At 54.5% G+C, this 22312-nt stretch overlaps 1 protein-coding gene across 1 annotated transcript; it reads right to left on the reverse strand.

The window, feature by feature from the left end:
• Nucleotides 1-4195: 4195 nt before the first annotated feature.
• On the reverse strand, nucleotides 4196-14141 carry LOC102575473 (protocadherin-10). The gene is made up of 4 exons (XM_006273417.4): nucleotides 9097-14141; nucleotides 6123-6181; nucleotides 5924-6012; nucleotides 4196-5584 (listed from the first exon to the last, which is right to left on the reverse strand). The coding sequence occupies exons 1-4, from the start codon at nucleotides 11593-11595 to the stop codon at nucleotides 5337-5339; spliced, it is 2895 nt and encodes a 964-aa protein (XP_006273479.2). The 5' UTR covers nucleotides 11596-14141; the 3' UTR covers nucleotides 4196-5336.
• Between the last annotated feature and the right edge of the window lie 8171 nt (nucleotides 14142-22312).

Raw genomic sequence — 22312 nt, forward strand, 5'->3', positions numbered from 1 at the left:
CCACTTAAAGTGGGCCTGGTGGGGGTTCAACTGGCCAGTGTAGGGCCACAGGAGCCAGGGCAGAGGCAAGTAGGCAGGGTCCATGATGAGGAGGGGCAGTACCACCATGGCACCCAGCTGGAGGTCCAGCACCCCCGACATGAAGTGCCCACTCTGCACCAGGGCTGGCAGAACAGAGTTCTGAAATGTGGACATCATGGGCACTGCCCACCCAGCCAGCACTCACATTGGTCAAGGCACTGCGGTGGTCAATGACAGCCTGGAACATAACAAAGTGAAAGCCTCTCTGGCTGTATTAGGGGCAGTTACCATGGGGTGAGCAAGTGATTCAGATAATGGTCCTGTCCAGGGCACAGATTCACTGGGGCAATCCCTGGGCACAGAACCCTGTCATCAGTGCACCATGTGCCCCAGCACATCCTGGAGGATGCAACACACATCCAGGACAGCCTCCCTGGCAGTGGCCTTGCCCACACCAAAGAGATGGGCCACATAGCAGAGGCTGGTGGGTGTGGCCAACTTCAGCAGGCCAAGTGTCTGTAGGGAGGGGCTGCTACATGCTGATGTCCTGCTACCCCTAGTGCAGGCAGAGCTGCTCCAGGAGGTCCAGGAAGGCAGTGCAGGTCATCCTGAATGCCTGCGGGCATGGCTCGTCATCCCAGATCTGCTGGATGACATGCAGCCACCAGTTCTAGCTGACCCAGTGGGTCCAGAGCCAGCAGGGCTGGAGGCCCAGAAGGGCAAGGGTGAGCCCAGTGGTGGCATCCAGCAGCACATTGTCAGTGTCCCTGCCAGGATCCAGCCAGTAGGATGGAGTCCAGGTGGCAGCTGAATGGTGGCAGTGGCCATGGGACAGCATGGTGTAGCCAGGCAGGCAGTCGCTGCACATGGGGAAGCCAGCAGGGTCCAGACAGCCATGGGCCAGCTGCCAGTTGGTACAGTGGGCCAGCAGGACCAGCACAGTGGACAGCAGGAGCCTGGGGCACTGGCTATCACTGCTAGGGGCAGAGCCTGGAGCAGACATGGCATGGGAAGCCAGAGATGCCCCTGTACTGTGCATGCTGCTTCTGGCCAGTGAAGTGGCTGACCAGAGAGCAGAGAGCAGGGCTGGCTTCTCAAGACGGCTGACAGCTGCTGGCAGCTGTGGCTAGAGCCCTGGTGATGGCAGAGGCCCATTCCAGCACTGCAGAAAGTGCAAATCTGCTCCCATGTCTCTGCATGTATAGATGCCTGCCAGGAAGCATTTACTTATGAGTAGTTTACTCACAAGTAAACTGGTTCCAGATCTAATGCATGTGTGGACACACCCATTGCCTCCCTGTTGGTAGCCTCATGAGAAATAACTGCTGCCCCAAATGATATCAGCCAAACCTGGCTCTAAAGTCTAATCATTATTGTTATCTCAGCTGGGAGTCATAGAATCATAGGGTTGAAAGGGACTTCAAAGGTCACCTAGTCCAACCCCCTGCACATCACAGTGTCACATAAAGAAGGAGTATGTGGGGGCAAGAAGAATGGAGCTTGGGTAATCTGACTTCTCAGAGCCCTGTGTTAAGTCACATTGCAATGACACTGCCTCACAGTAATTATTCTGCAGCTAACATGGGAACTTCAATCAAAAAAGAAAGAAAGAGTGGGGAAAAAGAAAGGAGGAAAGAACATTTTGGGCCCTTAGATTTTAATAGGCAGTGGGTACGTCTACATGTGCATTAATGTTCCATAATTATGGCACATTATATTTAGCACCTGTAATAACAGGTACTCACTGAATGTGCCATAACTGGCATGACTGTGCAGTAGTAGCAGCACATGTCTTTTATGTGATGCTAATATGCAATAGACTAATTCTACTGCGCATTAGCACATTAGCACTGAATTCACAATGATACGCTAATGCACAGTAGAATTAGTCTACTGCATTTCTAGTGTTTTATGTAGATGTGCCCAATGAGTAGCACATTTATTCCCAGACACTTTGATTCCTGTGTTTGGCACATGTCTACTGCTGGGGAAATAATATCTAAGGACAAGCATGAGTGAACAATAGAAACAAAGTAAAGGAAAATAATGAGCCATTATACCTAGAGTGCAGCTCTCACTCAAAAGCATCCTTAAATGATTTACTCTGATGGGTTTGTGCAGCTTTTGCAGCACCTTAAACCTAAGATGAAGAGAGGATTAGTGTGGTCTCCACTGCAATATAGAGGAGCCTCAAGGGATTTCTCTACCAGCTGCAGGATGGGAAGCCTCTCCAGCCAAGCTTCCTCTCTCCCAGGGTATTCCAGGCCAGGATCTAAAGGAGGAGTGATGGAGCGCGGCTAAACCACTACATGTTCCCCAGTGCTGATCAAATCCTCAGGAAGCTGGTTAAACAAGCATTATAGCCCCATTTTACCACAAAGGGGGCTCACAGGGCCCCAGGTCTGGCCAACCATGTAGAGAGATTATTTCAGTCATAGCTATACAGAAACCAGCCAGGTATGAAATGCCCTAGCCACCATGCTGCAATAACATCACACAGCAGGGATTTCAAAAGGAAAGCAAGGAATAAGCTCTTTCCTGTAAACTACAAGATGAAGTATTTTAATATTGCTAACATGCAATATGGTAATTGCAACAAATCCCAGTTCTCTAGCAGGTCTGTATAAAGCTTGGACCAACTCCTTGATCTGAGGCTACAAATATTATTATACCTGATGAAGAATAAAATGCAAACCATCCCAAGCAATCCTTTCTAGCATGGTTACTATTTGCTTCCCATAAAGCCATGTATCTATTTGAGCTATTAAAATACAATGTACTGATATAAATCAAAAACTGTCTTTTTATTTGCTTAAAAAGAATTTTCATGCATTGCATGTATTGTTCAGAAATGACCAATAATTCAAGACAGTAGCAATTTTCCTTCTGCAGATTTCTCAACATGGTTTCCATGCAAACAGACCAACATTAACTCACCAGAAAGATTGTTCCTTGTTATGATTTTAAACAGGCCTGTTAGCTCAGATCTTTCAACACAGAGGAGTACCAGTCAAAGACCTTTCAGTTTCTAGGGGTCAATTCCAAACAGGACCAGGCTACAGCCACAGTTCCATTTAAGTTGTATTCTCCCTCCTTCCTCACCCATTTCAATTCCTCCCCATGGAGCTTATGACTAGTGCTGCCGAGTGCCTAGCTCAGTGGTGACTGACAAAAAAAAGTTGAGAGTCATCTTTAAAAGGGTTTCCAGGTGAGTTTTGCTTCTTTGGCTGAGTTTCTCAGAGGAAATTAACCCAAATACAACTAAAAAGGTGGTAGGAAGTTGTTGTAGCAGATCTGAGGACTTAAATACTGTCTGGGCATGTCCCACTTTAATGTTCAGTAGCCTTTTTTACTGAGCATTAAAGCATCACATTAAAAAAACTGTATAAATACTATACTATAAACTGTGCAAATGCTATATTAATGCACAATAATATTGGATACTGAGCATTAAGCATCACTTTTAAAATGTGTGCTTTCAGTACTGCACATTAGGGCATCATAATGGGCATTTATTTAGTACCTCACATTGGAGGTACTACATTTAATGCACATTAGGAAAAGTGCATTAATGCACATGTAGACACACCCTCTGATCACATGTTAAACACCTTAAGACGTTGTGTTGGTTGGCTAAAAGGACTTCTGTTTGACCTGTCAGCACATCTAGGGCAGGGATGGACTGTGGGCATATGTTAATCACCCCCATGTAGAGGCGGGTTCTGCCAATGCTGACTATGAACCACAAGAGGCAGTTGGGCCCTACCAAGGCTTGTTTTTCTTTGAGGCCCATATCACACTTCCCATAACAGAAAAACCACCAAGAATAGACTGAAGGGAAAGAAACCCCACTGAGAACTATCCAAACCATCCCCCAGTGAGACTCCTACGGGTGGAAAGGGGAGCAGAGCTTGTGCCCACCAGCAGGTGCTTTGTAGAAGGCCAGTGCCAGCCATGCAGGAGTCCTGGGCTTAGACCATGCCAACTCCCTCAGAGAGGTTCACCGGTTCCCTGGCCATTCATGTAAGTTACCAGCAAGGTTAAAATTACACTTTGACTCTTGGGGGGGGGGGGGGGGTCTGAAGAAAAAGAGAGCTGCCCAACACATGTCCTAATAAAATCAGAGACTCCCCCCCCCCCCCCCGGTTATGATTTTCAAATCTTACAGGGGACTCTCAGTAAGGAGTCTGTAGCCCCAGGCTGTGCACCTTGACCCGATTTGCTAATCGCTTCCTTGGCTACCCAGTCTCCATACCCATCAAGGGCACAGTCCCAAAGCTCAGGGAGGGAAGCAAGACGCCAGGGGGTGCTCCTCTTATGTGCGGGGAGGGAGTCTGCACTAGCCCTGGAGCTGTCTTTAAGAACTCGTGTCAGACCTGGGACACGTTCAGATATATTTTATTTTTAAAAAATAAAAGCCTCCCACACCCAAGGAGCGTGCCCCTGCTCCTCTGAGCGTGAACGTAAACCCTGCACCTTGCAATATTCGGCACCTCTTCACTTTAGCAGATGAAGCCAGAAGCAATGGGCTGAGGCTGGAGCGCCCTGCGCTTCGTTCAGCCCCAGAAACATCGTGGAGAGGCAGGTCCAAGAAGGTTTATTCAGGCTTCTCCCCTGCCCCCACAAAAAGGGCGCTGGCCACCGGGCTCTAGGCTCCTTTTCCTCTACCCCGGGAACCTCGCCGTCCTCGTGATGTTAATTAGCATTGCGTGTAGCACCTATTTCAGTGCGTTAAACAGTCAGAAATATACATGGGCGCTGGATACATTCACAGAGCCTAATGAGCAAAGGAAATAGCGCGTTCACAAAATGGAGCTTGCTAAAGGCTTCTCGAAGTGCGCAAGATATGCCGGGGAGGCTGCTCCACTTACAGCCCCAAAAGTCCCCCTGCTGAGGTGTTCTGTATAACACAAGGCAAATCGTCCATTTAATTTGACACACTAAACTGCCACGAACCCACTAATACACAGACCAGCTACCTCCCGGCAGAAAGAGAGGGGACGAAGCCTAACAGCCCCACCCCGGAGGAGGAGCGGGGGGGCGGTCGTTTTCAGCCTTTTCGCTGTCCAGGCGCTACAAATCCCTGCCCGCCTTCTCTGTCTAGTTGCGGTCCAGAGACGGGATTTGTCTAATTACAATAGCAGGCACCTTCTCTGCGGGCAATGTCTTAGCATCACTGCGCAGTTCGTAAGGCAGGACACGCTGCGCCTTGCTTCGTAGTAATGCTGCAGGTTTTACAAAGCGGGAGAGCCAGTGGCAGGTTCGCCAGCACCATGGACAGAGCTGGCCCCGGCCCGCGGCCGCCCTCACATCCATCACTTGAGGTCATTGTTGATCATCACGTTGTCGTGTATTTCGCAATACGTGCTCATTTTCTTTCTCTTCCCAAAAGTGGAGAAGCTGCTCTTGTCCTCCTGGTCCAAAAAAAGGGGCCCCTCCTTGTTGCCCACCATAGTCGGGGTCCCTGGGATGTAAACGTTGTGCTGATAGTCCAGGGGCGGGTAAAGCGGGCCGTATCTGGGGGCCCAGACGCTGGTGGCGGCCCCCGAGGCCTTCTGGAAATCTAGAGAAAGCAAGGTTATCTGAGGCGCCCCGGGCCCGGAGCGACCGAGCCGTGGCGCCCGGTGCCTACGTGGCCCTTGGTGACCGATCTGTTTGAAGGCCCCTCTCCCTAGCAAGAGGAGTCTCCACGGACCCGAGTATTAACATCGCTGTTCCCGCTGCCCATGGAGGCGCTGAGGCTTGGATCCTCTCAGATTCTCATGCGGGATTAAGCATTTACCGAGCCCATGAAGCATGCAAGGCTCCTGCCATCCCCCTAGCCTGATCCAGGCCCCAGCGAGCCGGGGAGCCGCGAGGTTTTCTATGAGGAGCTCGATGCTCTGGGGTCCTCAATACTCACCAGAGACCGGGCTGACCAGCGTACGCAGTCTGTCGGGCTCCTTCTGGACTCCCCTTCGGATCCCGCCTACGTCTTCCAAACTCTGCGAACTACATAGGGCAGAGAATCACCTGCGGAGCCTGGCCAGGCCACTGGAGGTCCGACCAGAAATAGCCCCCTCCCCGCCCTCTTCCCATTTTGCATCGTGTCCTCTCGGTACCTTTTCAGGGCCGCAAGCTGGGGTTTTGGAGGCAGCCAGTCTGTATTGGGTTGTTTGATCTGTAAAACACGGGAACGACATGAGCATTAGACAGTGAAATTCCCACCCCCGTCACGCGTGGGTTGGGTGCGCACATCCCCTCTCGAGGGGAAGCCACCTTCGGCTCAGATATTCACTTCAGCTTTACATCAGTGTTTCTTAAAGACGGCTGAGTGCTTACGCGAAGGGACTTGAACAAATGAGGTTAGATCCACTTGGTGCGAGGGATGAGCTAAACTGATTTGGAGCGAGCGGATGAACCCGTGTCTGCTTTTCTGTGGGGCTGAGAAGTCGCTGAGGACTCAGGTCCCACATAACAAACCAGAAGAGATGGATATAGGTCCACGCTCTGGCAAGCAGTGGAAAATGATCTCTGGAGCAGAAGTGCGCGGGACGCCCGGGCTCCGGGTGCTGGACTTCAGCGAACCTGTGAGCAATCCGGTGTCCCAGCCTCTAGCACAAAATCACACGCGCAGCCCGTGTGGGCACCAGCAGGACAGTGCTGCCCCCTGGTGCCCGGAACGGTCCCTTCTCCCCGGGGAGAGGTAGTCCCCTCTCCCACGGAAGCCGGAGCTGGCAGTCAGCCCGCAGCTGGAGCTGCTGCTTCCGATTACAGGATGTAATTGCTGTGCTCCCCGCAAAGCGGGGACGCCGCCGGCTGGCAGGATTTCTGCGGCTGCAGCACTGACAAAGAACCAGCCTTCTCTCCCGGTTTCAACGGAGAAGCAACAAGCCGGCTGCTCCCAGAAAGCCATTGAGCCCAGCTCCCCATGCCGGAGCCCACGGCAGTGTCTCTCCCTGTGAATAAAATGTTGGTTTTAGTAAATCCACCTGGTTTTCTAATCCGCCTCCTTCAAACCACAGGGGACGAAGGGGACAGACAAAGACACCGCCCTAAGCGGGCCGCGGGCCCTTCGCGGGGGCATTCATTCTTCTTTCCCGGTTACGCTCCTCCTCGGCCTTGGCCGGCTGATTTTTTAATCTCGGTGCCAGTCGCTGGATTGTGAAATGGAAGCTCTATTGGCGGCGGCTTCCATCAAACAGCCCGTTACTTCCTCTCTGCTGGCAGTGAGCCAGCCCGCCTGGGCGCCCACGGGGCTCAGAGCCAGCTTCGGGAGCCGGGCAGGGCACTGCTGCTCCTCGCCAGTTTCCAGGGTAAAAACTTAGAGCTGGCGACCTTTGCGAGGGCAGGTCTGTCAGGTGGCCGCGGGCGGGGCGACAGAAGGCAGGAGAACAAGTAGATATGTTGGCTCAGGATCTCTCTCCCGCCGATCCCCTCCCCAGCTGGTTACAAAATGGGCCCGATCCCCCTCTCGCGGCAGGCGGGGAAGTGCGCTGCAGTGGGGGGCGGGCAGCAGGCCAGTTATTCCGGCAGCAGGAGGCCCGTTGCACCACGAGGGGCTCTGCCGACACCAGCAACCCTCACAAAGCGTTTCACTGCCACAACCAGAGCTTGGCCCTCTGCAGAGCACACAAGCAGCGCCCCACGCTCCAAGGTTCCGTGCGCCCAGCCTCCCAGTGCCGCTCACATGGAGCCTGTCCCCTTTTCACAGACAGTGATACTGAGGCACGTACAAACAGAAATCTAAGCCTGACCAGTCTCTATCTTCCCCACAGCCCCCACTTCCTCGTGAATACCTCCCGCCCTCGATTTAATTTCCAACCAAGTCCCTATCTGCACATCTGGCTCTACTCCTTGAGATTTCTTTTAAATGCCCCCTTTTTAAAATGTCCTTCCCAACGCAGGGACTTCTCCTGGTGTCTCATTCATGTCGGCCGAGGCGGAGAGGTGTGGAAATCAGCCGTGTACACCGTGTCACTAGGGGGAGTTTGGAACTGACTGGAGGAAAATCGCATTAACATATTAGACAACCGTGTCCAATGATCCAAAGAAAAATGTAAAAAGAAAACCTGTCTCCGGAATGTCTTGTGCTGATGTTGAAAGGATATTTTGTTAAAAGGAAAATATCTGTAAGTGGATTAGACTCCGCCGGCCCGCCGCGCCCCTAATCGCGTTACTGGGAGAGTATTTCATCTACCAAATTAGACGTCCCTCATTTAAATACCTAACAAATGTTGACATCAGAATCTCTGGAAATCGCGTTTTTCTCCCCGAGCGCGGCGGCCTCGACTTTTGCACCATCTAGTGATCGGTTCACGGGAATGTCAGGCATTTGTCTTCTACAAAGTGCTTTTCGCCTTCCCTGACAATAGCTCAGCATTCATTTTAATAGATGCCAGAAGGAAAGTGGTGTCCTTAGGAAATGGGATAATGGCAACAACAACAACAACCATCTCGGTTAAAAAGACAAAGAGGCGCCTCTGAAAGAACCAAACAAGACGTCAGGCTTTGCCGGGTAGGAGCGCGGAGCCAGATACCGCAGCAGGACACATGAGCCCGTCATAGCTCAAAGGACTCAAACCCTCTCCTGCTCCCTTCCCTCCCCAGCCACGATGGTGATTTATATGTAAGAATCAGAGACAACCCTCATCAGGCCGGGGAAAGCTCTGAGCCGAGCCTTCTCCTAGCACCGGGCAGTGGCTGCCTTTTAATCGTCCTTAGCTGCATGCATGCGCTGGACAAAGGAGATGAAAAGCCCCGCGGGTCACCGGAGCGTCAAAGCAACTAGCGCTGCCTGTACGGCGCAGAGGTGAGAGCCAGAGGCCAGAGAGCTCCGAGGGGAGGCCGCCCTGAGCTCTGCTGCGCCTACGCGGCCGGCTCTGCTGGGCTGCGGAGAGCGGGGCGCTGCGAGGGGCTGACACGTCCTGGACCAGGGGGGATCCTGGCCTCCTTAGACGCGCCTTTTTCTCTCTTTCAGGCTTGGTGGGAGCCGGGCGCGCCTCGGGCGCTCCCGCCGCTGGGCCGCTGCGAGAGCCTGAGCATCTCTTTCCTGGGAGGGGGTCGGGCCTGCCCCGCACCGCGGGCCGGCCTTACCTGGCTGGCGGCATTAAGCGCGTTCTTGGCCGCCCGCGGCTTCCGCGCCGGGAGGCGCTCGGGGCCCGGCTCGTTGTTGCGGGCGGGCCGTGGGCTACAGGGCTTGAGGAACATGAAGTCGCTCTTGGCGGACTCGGGGCTGAGGCAGACCTTGTAGCAGTAGCCGGGCGGGCCGCTGCCCCCGCCGTCCCGGCAGCTGCCCGGCGCCTTGCAGCCGGCGGAGGCCCGCGCGGCAGCGTCGGACGGGGCGCGGCGCAGGCAGCAGCAGCGGCAGGAAGGCGGCGCGCAGCCGGAGCCCCGCAGGGATCGGCGGCCCTTGCGGCACTTGACGGCCGCGAGCACGAGGGTGGCCACCAGGAAGGTGCAGGACACAGAGCCCAGGGACACGATGAGGTATAGGGTGAGCGCGGGGGACGCGGCCTCGGGGCCGAGGCTCAGCTCGCGGAGGTCGCCCAGGGTCTCGGGCACTCGCTCTACCACAGACAACAGCAACGACACGGAGGCCGAGAGCGGCGGCTGCCCGTTGTCCCGCACCAGGACGAGCAGGCGCTGGCGCGGGGCGTCCCGGTCCAGGAAGGTGCGGGCGGTGCGGAGCTCCCCAGTGTACAGCGCCATGCTGAAGAGCCCCGGGTCCGTGGCCTGGAGCAGCTGGTAGGACAGGCGCGAGTTCTGCCCCGCGTCCGCGTCCATCGCCGACACCCTGGCCACCAGGTAGCCCGGGTCCGCGAAGCGCGGCACCAGCTCGGTGGCCACGGAGCCGTTGCGGGGCAGGGGCGAGACGATGACCGGCGCGTTGTCGTTCTGATCCAGCACGAAGACGGTGACGGTGACGTTGGCGCTGAGCGGCGGGAAGCCGGCGTCCTGCGCCCGCACCTGCACCTGGAAGCTGCGGATCTGCTCGTAGTCAAGCGAGCGCAGCGCGTACATGTGCCCACTGTCCGAGTTGATGGACACGTAGGTGGCCACGGGCATACCCTGGATGCGGCCCTCGGCCAGGGAATAAGACAGGTAGGCGTTGTGCTGGCAGTCGGGGTCGCGGGCGCTGACGGAGCAGATGGAGGCGCCCGGGGCGTTGTTTTCCAGCACGTAGACGTTGTAGGAGGGCTGCAGGAAGCGCGGCGCGTTGTCGTTGACGTCGGACACCTGGACAGTCAGCGTCTTCCTGGTGAGCAGCGCGGGCGAGCCGCCGTCCCGCGCCGTGATGCTGATGTTGTACTCAGCCACGGCCTCGCGGTCCAGCGGCTCCGTTGTCACCAGCGCGTAGTAATTGCGGAAGGAGGCCTGGAGCCGGAAGGGCACGTCGGGGGACAGCTCGCAGCTCACCAGCCCGTTGGCGCCCGAGTCGCGGTCCAGGACGCTGATGACGGCGATCACGGTGCCCGGCGGCGCGTCCTCCAGCACGGGCGCCGACACCGACGTGAGGCTCACCTCGGGCGCGTTGTCGTTGACGTCCAGGAGGCGCACGAGCACGCGGCAGTGCACGGCCACGGCCGCCGGGCCGCGGTCCTTGGCCTGCACGTACAGCTCGTGCAGGCTGGCGCGCTCGTAGTCCAGCGGCGCCTTGAGGCGCACCCGCCCGCTGCGCGGCTCCACGCTGAACAACTCCCGCACGCGAGGCGGCGCGTGGCCGCTGAACGAGTACTCGATCTCGCCGTTCGTGCCTTCGTCCCGGTCTGTGGCGTTGAGCTGGATGACCAGGGTGCCAGCAGGCGCGCTCTCGGGCAGGCTCACGCCGTAGGAGGCCTGGTCGAAGGCGGGCACGTTGTCATTGGAGTCCAGCACCGTGACCACCACCCGCGCCGTGCCCGTGCGCTCCGGGACGCCGCCGTCCAGGGCCGTGAGCAGCACCCGGTGCGACCGCTGCTGCTCGCGATCTAGGGCTCTCTCCAGCACCAGCTCCGCGAACTTGCTGCCGTCGCTGCGCGACTGCACCTCGAGCGAGAAGAAGCTGTTGGGGCTGAGCTGGTAGGTGCGCAGAGAGTTGGTGCCCATGTCGGGGTCCTGCGCGCTCTCCAGCGGGAAGCGGGCGCCGGGCAGCGCCGACTCGGTCACCTCCAGCACGTACTCCTGCCAGGGGAAGGCGGGCGCGTTGTCGTTGATGTCCAGCACCTCCACCTCGACGCGGTACAGCTCCAGCGGACCCTCGATCACCAGCTGCAGGTGCAGGAGGCAGGCCCCGCCGGCCTCGCACACCTCCTCACGGTCGATCTTCTCGTTGACGAAGAGGATCCCGTTCTCCAGGTTCACCTCCAGGTGTTGCCTCGCGCCAGCCCGGGACACGATGCGGAATCGCCGCGCCGACAGCTCGGCCACGTCTAGCCCCAGGTCTTCGGCGAGGTTGGCCACGAAGGCGCCGTGCTCCAGTTCCTCCGGGACCGAGTAGCGCAGCTGGGCGGCCGCGGGGACCGGGGCCGGGGCCAAGCGGCAGCTCAGCAGGAGCAACAGCATCTGCCGGCTGCAGAACCAGCCCCTGCCCCTGCCCCAGACGCCGGTGGCCATGGCGCCGAGCCCCGGCTCCGGCAGCGCCTACGGGTGCGGGTCTCCCCCGGGGCGCGGGTGGGAGCCCGTTCCAGGAGCGCGGCCGACTTTGCCGCTGCAGCTGCCCTACTTGTGTTTGTTTAAGACTTCGACTTGCCAATACTTTGGGGCTCCGAGCGAGCCGCGGAGGGAGGACCCTCCCCGCATTCAGCACCGCATTGGTGGACAGAGGAGTGGAGAGCCGGAGCCGTGATGTTTGCCGGAATGGTTAACCCTTGCCTGCCTGCGGGCGGGGGGAGAACAGCGAGAGGGAGGGGGAGCCAGAGAGGAAGGCAGGAAGGAAGAGCGAGCGATGTGCTAATTCCAATGCCCGGGAGGATGCAATCATTTCCATACGGTAAAAGGTCAGGTGCGCTCCCAGCGCTGCGGGGGCTCGGCGCGGAGCAGCATGGACCCCGGCGAGTATCGGTGCTCGGCGTTGCCCTCTGGCCGGGCAGCCGTTAGTTACTCCACGGTACGGTCCGTGACCCAAAGTGGATGAACTGGTGGGGGGGGTGCAAGATTTTCCCACAGCTGTTCGCTCCATCAATAGAACAGATTAAAGAGCCCCCAACACACCGGGAGCCAAATCCTCCGTATGAATATCCTGACATCAGGCTCCGCGCATGGATTTAACCTTTAACAGATGGTTAAGCTCCTGCAGAACTGATTACATTCTATTGGACACCGTTTCCGTGTAATGCTGCGGTTTTTAATTACCAGAGAAGGGGATTACAGCCCAGACAGCCGGATAAAGGCTGATTCCATCAGGGTTGGGACATGGAGACCCCCACTTCTCCTCCCTCTCTCCCGCACGCGCGTACACACACCCCGTCCTAACTTCCGGCCCACGCAATGCCCAGCGTGTCTCTACCCAGCAAACTCCTTACTGCCAGACCAAACCGCGGGGAGGGGAAGGAAGGATGGTGGCTCTTCCGTGGATTTTGCCTTCCCCTGCCCCCACGGTGCACGCTTCTGCACAGACAGAGGTTCTCTCCAGCTCCGATAAACTTTTTGCCTCGAAACCCTTCCCTGTACATCCAGTGCGCAGGCTTCCTCACGACTCCCACCCGAGCAATACCGGCAGGGACGCGGTTGTGGGGCTGGGAGCGAAGCTGGGGGGCTACATAATTTCTCCACAGATTGTCTTGGCTTCCCCATGGCTCTGAAGTGGGAGCAGCAAAACTGGCTGCCATTCCCAGGGTTTGCCGTTTGGGGGACCCAGGCGGGCCCTTTGTTACACAGCTGTGCTAGCAGCAGCTGTGAAATTGGCAGCTGCTAGTCAGTTTCACGGGTGCTAATGCATTTGGAAGGGCTGGTGCAGCGGCCCGGCTTGCGCTGCCCCGAACACCAGCCTCGGAGATGGCAGCTCCCAATGGAATTCATTTCACTGGAAAAGCGTTCTGTCCCCCCCGCCACGCCAGGCACCCAATTGAGATCTCTTTATTGAATTATCTGGCTCTAGCTTAAACATTTTCTTCAGAAACCTTTCTAAATTCTACCGGCTTTTACTGGGCAGAAAACTCCTCGCTTATCCTGTGCATACTTTAGAAGGATGGGAATTGCCAGCGACTTCTCCAGGCGTTAATTAGGGGATATTGTGTAGTCAAGAGAAGCCCCCTAGTGGCCGGACCTTCCCTACGACTTGATTAAAGGGGGATCATCTGTTAACAATCTACTTAAGGGATTGGGGGAGGCGCAGATTTCACAGGAGATTTATCTGTGCTGTGGGTATTTTCCAAAATACAGCTCGGCACCGGAGCTTTGTCTTCTGTTCATACTGCGTGCCTGATGACAGATTACCAGAGCCACAGCCCCAACCTCGACCCCCTCATAACCCTCCCCCTAATTTATCGCCAAGCAGCAGCAATACAATACATCCAGAAAACAGTGAGCTTCTTGGAGAGGGCTGGAAAGTTCTAGGGTCTTGGGCATAGGCGGAGAAAAGGTACCGAGGTGCCACAGCTGGGGTAGGTTGGAGGGGGATCGTGGAGGAGCAGAAGTCGGGATCTCAGATCAGGCTTGGGCGGGGTAAATTTGGGCTGGAGGCGGAGCAATAGGGCGTCGAGGGACTGTTCTGGTGAAACCAGGCCAGTTCCCAGCTCACAGCTATCCAGGCGGCGCGGAGAAGGGGCTTGGTGGCGGTGGTCCGGGGCCGCGGTGGAGCAGGGGCGCGGAGCTGCCCTCACGTAGTGGAGGCTCCGGGAACTTTGCGATGGGGAGGACGGACGCTGTGGGAGGGTGGTGGAGCCGCGGTGGGATGAGTGTCGCCAGGGGCTCGCGGTGGCGGAAGGGGTTGTGTTCACGGTGCTCGGTGGGGCTGCACACCCCGATGCCGCAGCCACTACGACAGATCCAGACGGTTCCTCCGCTCGATAGTGGACAACCCCCCCCGGTCCTTCTCATGCACCCTGCCCCACAGTGGCCGCTAATTCACAAGCCATCATTGGCCCTCACACCTCATTAATTACATGGCATCGCTGACTTAACGACGCCCTCCCAGAGCTAATGCACAGCTCCCGGCAGTGCCGCCAGCTCCCAAACTGAAGGACCCCTTCCCCCACCGAAGCCCCGGATCTGCCCCAGAAAGGCAAAGCAACAGCCGCCCCCCTTGCCAACTGGAGACCCAAGTAGGTCAAGCCGGGAAAGCTTTTTATCAGTTAAGCAGCTGATCTGCTGGACCCAGCATCCCTCACGCAACACATGCAGAACCCCGACCGGGTCCCGCCCCGCGTGCTCTCCGCCGCCGCATCTTTCTCCCGGAGGCATCCGGAGAGTAGTGGCGGACTGGAGCAGCGGATCCCGCCGGCCCCGCACCTGCACAGCTAACCCGAGCCACACTCGTGCCCTCCCCTGCCCGGGGGTAAGTGCTCGGCTCCCCGCTGCCTCCGGCGTCATTCACGCGGGGACCGCCCGACGCGAGACACTGCAAGCGGAGAGCACAGGAACAAATCCTTCCGGCTCTCCCTCGTTCAGACGTGTGTCCCCACGCCTGGGTCCGCTCCCTCGTCCCGGCGATCCGGTCCCCAACCTGCTCCTCGCTCCCTGCCCCGCCTGCCTGCGCGAGCAGGTGGCTCCCCTCCCCCACGCACCTCCTCGCCACACTCTGCTGAGTAGCAATCTCCCTGCCTGCCTTCCCGGCGCTGCCTCCCCCTCAGTACTCACTGCCCTTTCTTCTCTCTCTCTCTTCCCCTCCCCCCGTTCCTCTCCCGTATTTTCTGCACTGACACGGTCACGGAATTTTTGCTTTGAGCTCCCTGTTCGTTCAGGCTTCCCAGGCCCGGCGTGGAGCGATCCGTCTCCTCCCGGGCCTGTCCGCCTCCTTCCTGTTTCCCTGGGAGCTGCTTTCCAGTTCCCTGACAGCTCCTCCAGTCGCCTTCCCCTCGTGCTTTCCCTGCTAAATCTCCTGTCCATTCCCATCGTGCCTGCCCCTCCTCCCCTCACTACCTAGGGATGCCGTTGCTGTTCTGATTGCCTTGGTGACTTCAACACCTTCCCCCAGGGCATGCCCTGGCTCCCAATATCTGGGCCCTGTAGTTTGCTTTCCCCATTCCAAGGTGTTCTCGCCCTCTTCCCAGACCCTCCTCTTTTCTGTTCTTTGTTCGATGCCTTTCCACTCCCTTCAGTCTGGCTTGCTGGTTCCTCATTCCTACCTCCAGACTCTACCCCAGGGGCAGGCAATTATTTTGGGCGGAGAGTGGCTTACTGAGTTTTGGCAATTCTTCGAGGGCCACATGATAGGCAGCCAGGGTCAGATAAATATATTAATTTTCTAAATTTTATGGGGCCTCGCAGGCCAGATAGAATGGCCTGGTGGGCCGCATCCGGCCCCGAGTCACATTTTGCCCACCCCTGCTCTACCCTTTCATGCCTCTGAGCCCTGTCATCACCTTATCTCCATTCCCCCTAGGCATCTGGGATCTCAGGGGACAGGGGCAGTGGAAGGTTCAGGGGTGTAGCAGGAATAGTGGGGGATATTGGCTGAGGGGATGCAGATCTCCAGAGCATAAACCAGGGGGTAAAAAGGGCACTGATTCAGTGGAGGAGGGAGGCTCCAAGGCACAATGGGAACACCAGAGGTCTGGATGTGCAGTGAAGAATGGGAGGCTTCAAGATTCAGTGAGCAAAGAGGAAATATGGGCAGAGAGCTGTGCAGGAGTATCACAATCCAAAAGGAGGAGTGGAGGGTGGGAGGGTGGACAGTGGATTCTAGGGAGAGGCACAGGTGTAACACAGTTGTGGGTGGGGCCTGCATAATGCTCTGACCTGTCAAGTTAAAGTTCAAACTAGTTATGCAGCCTTTCCCTCATCCTATTCCTCTGTGGCTTGTCTGTGTTAAAAAAACACACTGCACAACTGGAGTCTATTTTTGGAAGAGACCTAGGGCTAGATAGCAGGGAGTTGCTGCAGCTTAGGACTGAAGGGCATTGACAAAACTCAGTGGTGGTCCCACACAGGGCAGGGTTAATACAGGGCAGAATGGATGTACACAGACAAAGCTGTGTGGGTGGCCAGGGCCAGACTAGCAGGGGAGTTGCAGGTCACCAATGATGTGCATTGGCAGACTTGTGTGTGAGACCAGGCTTGGAAATAGCAGGGGGTGCTGCAGGTTAGGATTGAGATGCCTTGGCAAAGCTACGTAGGGGAAGTTTCTCCAGCTGCCTGCTGGCACTAAGCCTTGCCTGGCCATTGTTGTTATTCCACTTTCATGCACACCACATTTTTAGATTTTTTTTAAAATAAGTCACTGGAAGTACCTCACAGAGAAACATGCGCACACAGTTCATATGATGAAGGGGGCAAATGCCCTCCTCAGCTTCTCTAATGGGTATAAAATTCCCCACAAAAAAATGATTGTCTGTTACTCTATTTTCCATAGAAATGTCAGCAGTTTAAAGCTTAAGCCTTATCCAAAAGGCAGATGCTGCCATGAGGGGCACATACATGGAAATGAGAAAGGGCATGGGATGTTTGTTAGACCCACAATATTGCTATTAATTTGGTGACTCATTTGCAGGTTGCATTTATAGTCAAACAGCAAGCAGGCCATTTCCCCCTCTGTGAGGGGAGGTTTGGCTAAGGGAGATGTTATAGGAACTGGGTGCCTTTGTAAATTAATCATCCAGCCTGCCCTCCAGGAGCTTTGGCTCCCTGGATTAAATTGGTAAAATAAACAGAAGTGCCTTTAGGGGGATGAGGTGACTGTGTCAATGAGGAATTTGTATTTATTAAGTTTCATAGGGCAGACTGCTTGCCTCCATGCAGTGCAATACACAATATTAAACACACACACATCAGACAATGCTAGAAGCACTAGTGCTAAGAGCCACAGTCTATAATAACCCATTCTAGTCAGGGATGAAAGGCAGAAATGAAATGCAATCAAGTGAAAAAGCAAATAAATATGCCTTCTACTGCACCCAAAGGGTCCCAAACACAAGCTCTGACAAATCTGCCAAAGGGAATGTGTTTCAAAGACAGGAAGGCCCCCTCTTGGAAAGCTCATTTCCAGTTACCAATAGCAAAAAGGATCAGCTGATCTCAGCTGCCACAATGGTGCAGAAGCTGAGAGGCATGGCTCAGGGAGCCCTGATGATTGTTATTAACACCTGGAATCACACTCAGAAGCAAGGGAGGAATCTCTGTAGAAGCCTGAGATGGGACTGGGAATACCATATTTCAAAAGAATTCAGCTCCTGTTTAGGATCAGCATCTGGAGGATGTTCAAGAGCTCTTGGTCTGGTGGCTGAATGTTGGATGCTGAACACTTTTTAAAATCTGGCTTTGACTTTGGGTGTTAAGCACATGAAAATCTGTTACCACAGAGCCTGCAAGGTGCTAAATCAGGGATGGGCAAAATGTGGGCCCGGAGGCTGGGTGCAGCCCACCAGGCCATTCTATCTGGCCTGTGGGGCCCCTAAAAAATTTAGATAATATTAATAAATTTAGAAAAATAATATTTATCTGCCCTGGGCTACTTGTCATGAGGCCTTCAATGGCTTGCCAAAACTCAGTAAGTGGCCCTCTGCCCAAAAGAATTGCCCATCCCTGTGCTAAAAGTATGCTGTGGGTGCTTAAGATCCATATGCATCTCCAAGAGTTGCTCAGTACCTTGCAGAATTGAGTTCTATGTGCCACCATTTTACCATTTTAAGAATGGTAAAAACCAAGTAGAGGTTACACCATACAGGTTTCCCTCAATTTATGCAGTACATGTGTTCCTGGAGAACAGCGCATAAATTGAATTTGCATAAAGAACCCACTTCACAATTTAACAACTAGGGATAGGTTCCTATGGCACTGAGGGAGGAAGTAAGGCTAGGACTAGGGAAGGGGAAGCAGGGCTGCTCCCGGGGCTACACAAGGCAGCAAAGCAGAACAGAACAGCACTCACCTCAGCCCTGGCTGCAGTGGTGTTCCACCTGTCCCCCAGTGCCTGGGCTCAGCTTGTCCACTCTCACCTCTGCTCCTGGGCTGTGCCATGTCCTAGTGCAGGCAGCTGGTGTCGGCTGCTCCCAGGGCTGCTCCAGCATGGGCTGGGGTGAGTGCAGACAAGCGGGTGGTGCGGCACATGGCACTGGCCCCAGACGGTACTGGAGCAGCTGCGGGAGCAGACAACACCAGCTGCCTGCACCAGGGCACAGTGCAGCCCGGCAGCTATAGGCAGTAGGGCTGTGCGAGGCTTTGGACAGAGCTTCGGATCCGGAGAAGCTTGGGGCGCTTTGGGGTCCGAAGCAGCACATCCGTGTGGAAGCGCTGGCCTCGTTCGGCTTCCCGAAGCGCTTCAGAGTCGTCTCGGAGCCACCTCCGAGATCTGGCCATAGGGTATAATGGGGAAACAATAAAATATCTATAACTTTGCTGTTTTTTGTCCGATTTGGATAAAATTTTCAGGAGTGGTAGGCTCTACAGAGAGGATGAAGTCTGCCAAGCTTCAAGAATATCGGTACAGGGATTTGGGGGGAACGGCACCCCAAATTCTTGAAAGCAAAACTCCTGTCACGTGTGTGTTACAACACAGGGGGGTCAAAACTGCAGGGGTGGTAGCTCTACCTGAGGCTGCAAAGCCTGCCAAGTTTTAAGATTGGTGCCGGGGTTTGGGGGGAACTTCCCGTCAAGCTGCAGACAAGCAAAGCTTGTTCCATGTGTGCTTGTGAGACTGACCGTGCCTGTTTTGGAGTGGGGAGGGGAGAGACTACTGCAGGCCTGGCTGCTAAGCTACTGTGTTACCAGTTACCAATCAATCATGATTCACTCAGGGACCAGGGACAAGGGACTCAGGAACCAACTCAATCCACAGGTCCTAGCTACTACATAACGACCTAAGGAGCATCAATTAGCGCCTACAAAACCAAGCTAAGGAGAAGAAAGAATCAATACAATCAACTGCCCTAAGACAGAGACAGTCTTGGCACCAGTTTTGCCCATTAGCAGCTAGGGGTGCAGGGCCCCAGAACCGCCCTGCACCGATCTCCTCGACAGCTGGCAGGTGTCATGGCCTTAGCAGGGGCTACCATTCCTGCAGATGTCACCCCACTGCGCCTGAACACACACAGTGTCACCCATCGCAGTTTTGCTTGTCCACAGCTTGAGGTACAGTTCCCCCCAAACCCCTGCACTGATTTCCTTGAAACTTGGCAGACTTTGTGGCCTCAGTAAGAGCTACCAGACCTGCTGTTTTGACCTCCCTATGGTGTAATACACAGCTGTGACATGAGTTTGGCTTTCAAGAATTTGGGATACAGTTTCCCCCAAACCCCTGCACTGATCTTCTTGAAACTTGACAGATTTTATTCTCTCATCAGAGACTATCATCTCTGGAAGTCTCGTCTAAATCAGACAAAAAACAACAAGGTTATAGATATTTCATTGATTCCCCATTATACCCCATGGCCAGATCTCCAAGGCAGCTCCGAAACTTCAGAACCACTTCAGCCAGATCGAGGTGGAAACCTGGTCCCAAGCTCCGGATCGGATCACGGCCATCTGAAGCAGCTGGATTCGAAGCTGGACTGCCAACTCACACAGGCCTACTAGGCAGCTGGCATTGGCTACTCCAGGGGCTGCTGCTGCAGCAGGAGCTGGGGTGAGTGGGGACAGGCAGAGCCCTGGGGGCTTCAGGGCATGGTGCAGCCCAGTAGCTACAGGCAGCTTGTGTCCGCCACTCCTAGGGACGCTGCAGCCAGGGCTGGGGTGAGTGGGGCCACAGCCCTTTCACCTCCCCCCACAGACTTACCTGCTTGGGTGGTGTCTATGTAGATCACATAAGAGCAAATTTACCTCAAGTATAACAAATTATGGGTTTAAATATGCTCATTGCATAAGAGCAAATTTGCATATAAAGAACCTGCATAAATCAAGGGAAAACCTCATGTGGTCCTTGAGAGAAGCCAAAACTAAAGCAAAATGCAGAAGGCAGTGGAAGAGAGATGGACAGGCCAGCTGTCTCCAAGAGAGATGGATGGCTACTGTGAAGTCCATATTAAGGAGAGCAGGTTGTATTCTCTTAGCCAGCCATACGTGGAAAATGATGTTACAAGAACTCTACTGCTTTGGAATTCATGAGTGGTGATGGCATAAATGCCAAGGTATAATGGCAGATTAGCTAAATCATCTTAGTACAATGCCAGGGGCTTGCTTCAGTTCTTCTGGTTGACCTAGCTGTAACTGGCTACCTAGTTATTCAGTCTGGGGAGTCAAAGATGGATATGATAGGCAGGGCTATAGCCAGTGATCAGCTTTAACCACATTAGCTTCATGAATTGTTTGGCTCAGGAAGACATCTGACTTGATGGATCTAATAGGACCCTGAGGCTTTGGCCTATCTCAGCAAACTTTGGTCCAAAACTAGTAGCTATCTGAAACCTGTTTAATTACCTCACCTCCACCTCCCACCCCCTGACACAGGATTCAGCAGTATAACAAGCAGAGGGAGTGTTGGAACAACAGCTGCTATCACTGTTAGCCTATTTGATGCAACCACTGCAGCCAGCCTAGCCACTGTCACCACCCCTGGTGCTGCTTTCACCCAGGGCACAGCCCTGGGCTCTTATACCTCTGATAGGGTCATTTTCTTCTGACCTTCCATCTGACCCAGAAGCAGAGGAACTTCTGTTCCCCAATCTGTTCCTTATTAAAAAAAAAACAAGAAACAGCATTGCTCTTTCCTGCCCAAAGAGGCAGTTTCACTTCATTGTCCAATGTTCCAGAAAACAGCAGATTCCTTTACTGGTGCATTGTGCCTGTTAAAATAAGGGGCACAAACCACTGGAGGTGTAAGGGTGGTGGGAAGAGAAAGAGAGAGGGAAATTCTCCAGTATCCCCAGTGCTAGCCTTTTTTAGCAGTATCGGAGAATCATAGTATCATAGAAAATTAGGGTTGGAAGTGACCTCAGAAGGTCAACTAGTCCAGGGTTTCTCAACCCATGGGTCACAACTGAAAAGTGGGTCACAAGAATATATGAAAGGGTCATGAACAAACCTTAAAAATGGATCAACAAACTTTAAAAAATGGATTCTTCTTTAAAGGAGAAAGATGTGGGAAACCATGGCTTTTCCTTTGTAGGTTGTCAGAGTTCCAGTCTGCAAGAGGCTGCTTGGGGCTCCCCATGCCCCACATTCCCCCCCCCCCCCCAACACACCCACCCCCTACCCCACACACTGGGGGGCTGGGGTCTGGGAGCGAGCAACAGTAAGTCCAGGGTAAGGGGCACTGGGTCAGGACTGGTCATTGAAGTTTACAAATGGGTCATGGTACAAAAAAGTTTGAGAACCATTGATCTAGTCCAACTGCCTGCTCAAAGCAGGACCATCCCCCAAGTAGATCATCCCAGCCAAGGCTTTTTCTAGCCAGGTCTCAAAAACCTCCATGGATAGAGATTCCACAACTTCTCTGGGTAGCCTGTTCCAGTCTTTTACTACACTTCTAGTGAGAAAGGTTTTTCTAATATCTAACCTCAACTTCCCTTGTTGCAACTTGAAACCATTGCTCCTTGTTTTGTCATCTGCTACCACTGAGAACAATCCAGCTCCATCCTTTTTGGAACCACCCTTCAGGTAGTTGAAGGCTGTTATTAAATCCCCTATCAGTCTTCTCTTCTCCAGACTAAATAAGCCCAGTTCCCTCAGCCTGTCCTCAGAAGTCATGTGTCCCAGTCCCCTAACCATTTTTATTGCCATCTGCTGGACTCTTTCCAATTTGTCCACATCTTTTCTGCAGTGTGGGGAGACACAGAACTCCAGACGTGGCCTTGCCAATGTTGAATAGAGGGGAAGAATCACTTCCCTTAATTTACTGGTAACAACCCTACTAATGCAGTCCAGTATTCTGTTAGCCTTCTTTGCAACAAGGGCACACTGGGTGCATCTACACAAGACACGTTACCACACAGCAGACTAATTGACCACATGGTAAAGGGTCACCCTTTACATGTGCAGACTCTTGCTGCACAGTCAATTAGCCTACCGCACGGTTAATTTGCTACCTGAAAATGCAAGTAGCAAATTAACCACACTATAGTTACCTTGGAGTAGTGCACATGTAGACACCAACTGGAAGCAAATTTGTTCTCAGTCAGCCCCACCACCTGGGGGCCACCCTGGGGCTAGCCCAAGGGCAGACAAAATATGGCCCATGGCTAGTCCAGGGGCCCAAAATACAGCCTACCAGTTGATTTCATCTGGCCCACGGGTGAGTGCC

The sequence above is a fragment of the Alligator mississippiensis genome, chromosome 9, assembly GCF_030867095.1.
Source record: "Alligator mississippiensis isolate rAllMis1 chromosome 9, rAllMis1, whole genome shotgun sequence".
Taxonomy (NCBI): Eukaryota; Metazoa; Chordata; order Crocodylia; family Alligatoridae; genus Alligator; species Alligator mississippiensis.

Coding starts and splice junctions, on each gene's coding strand:
- LOC102575473 (XM_006273417.4), bottom strand. CDS start 11,595: ATGGCCACCGGCGTCTGGGGCAGGGGCAGGGGCTGGTTCTGCAGCCGG. Junction 6,182..9,096: donor CGCTTAATGCCGCCAGCCAG/GTAAGGCCGGCC, acceptor CGTGTTTTACAG/ATCAAACAACCCAATACAGA. Junction 6,013..6,122: donor CAGCTTGCGGCCCTGAAAAG/GTACCGAGAGGA, acceptor TGCCCTATGTAG/TTCGCAGAGTTTGGAAGACG.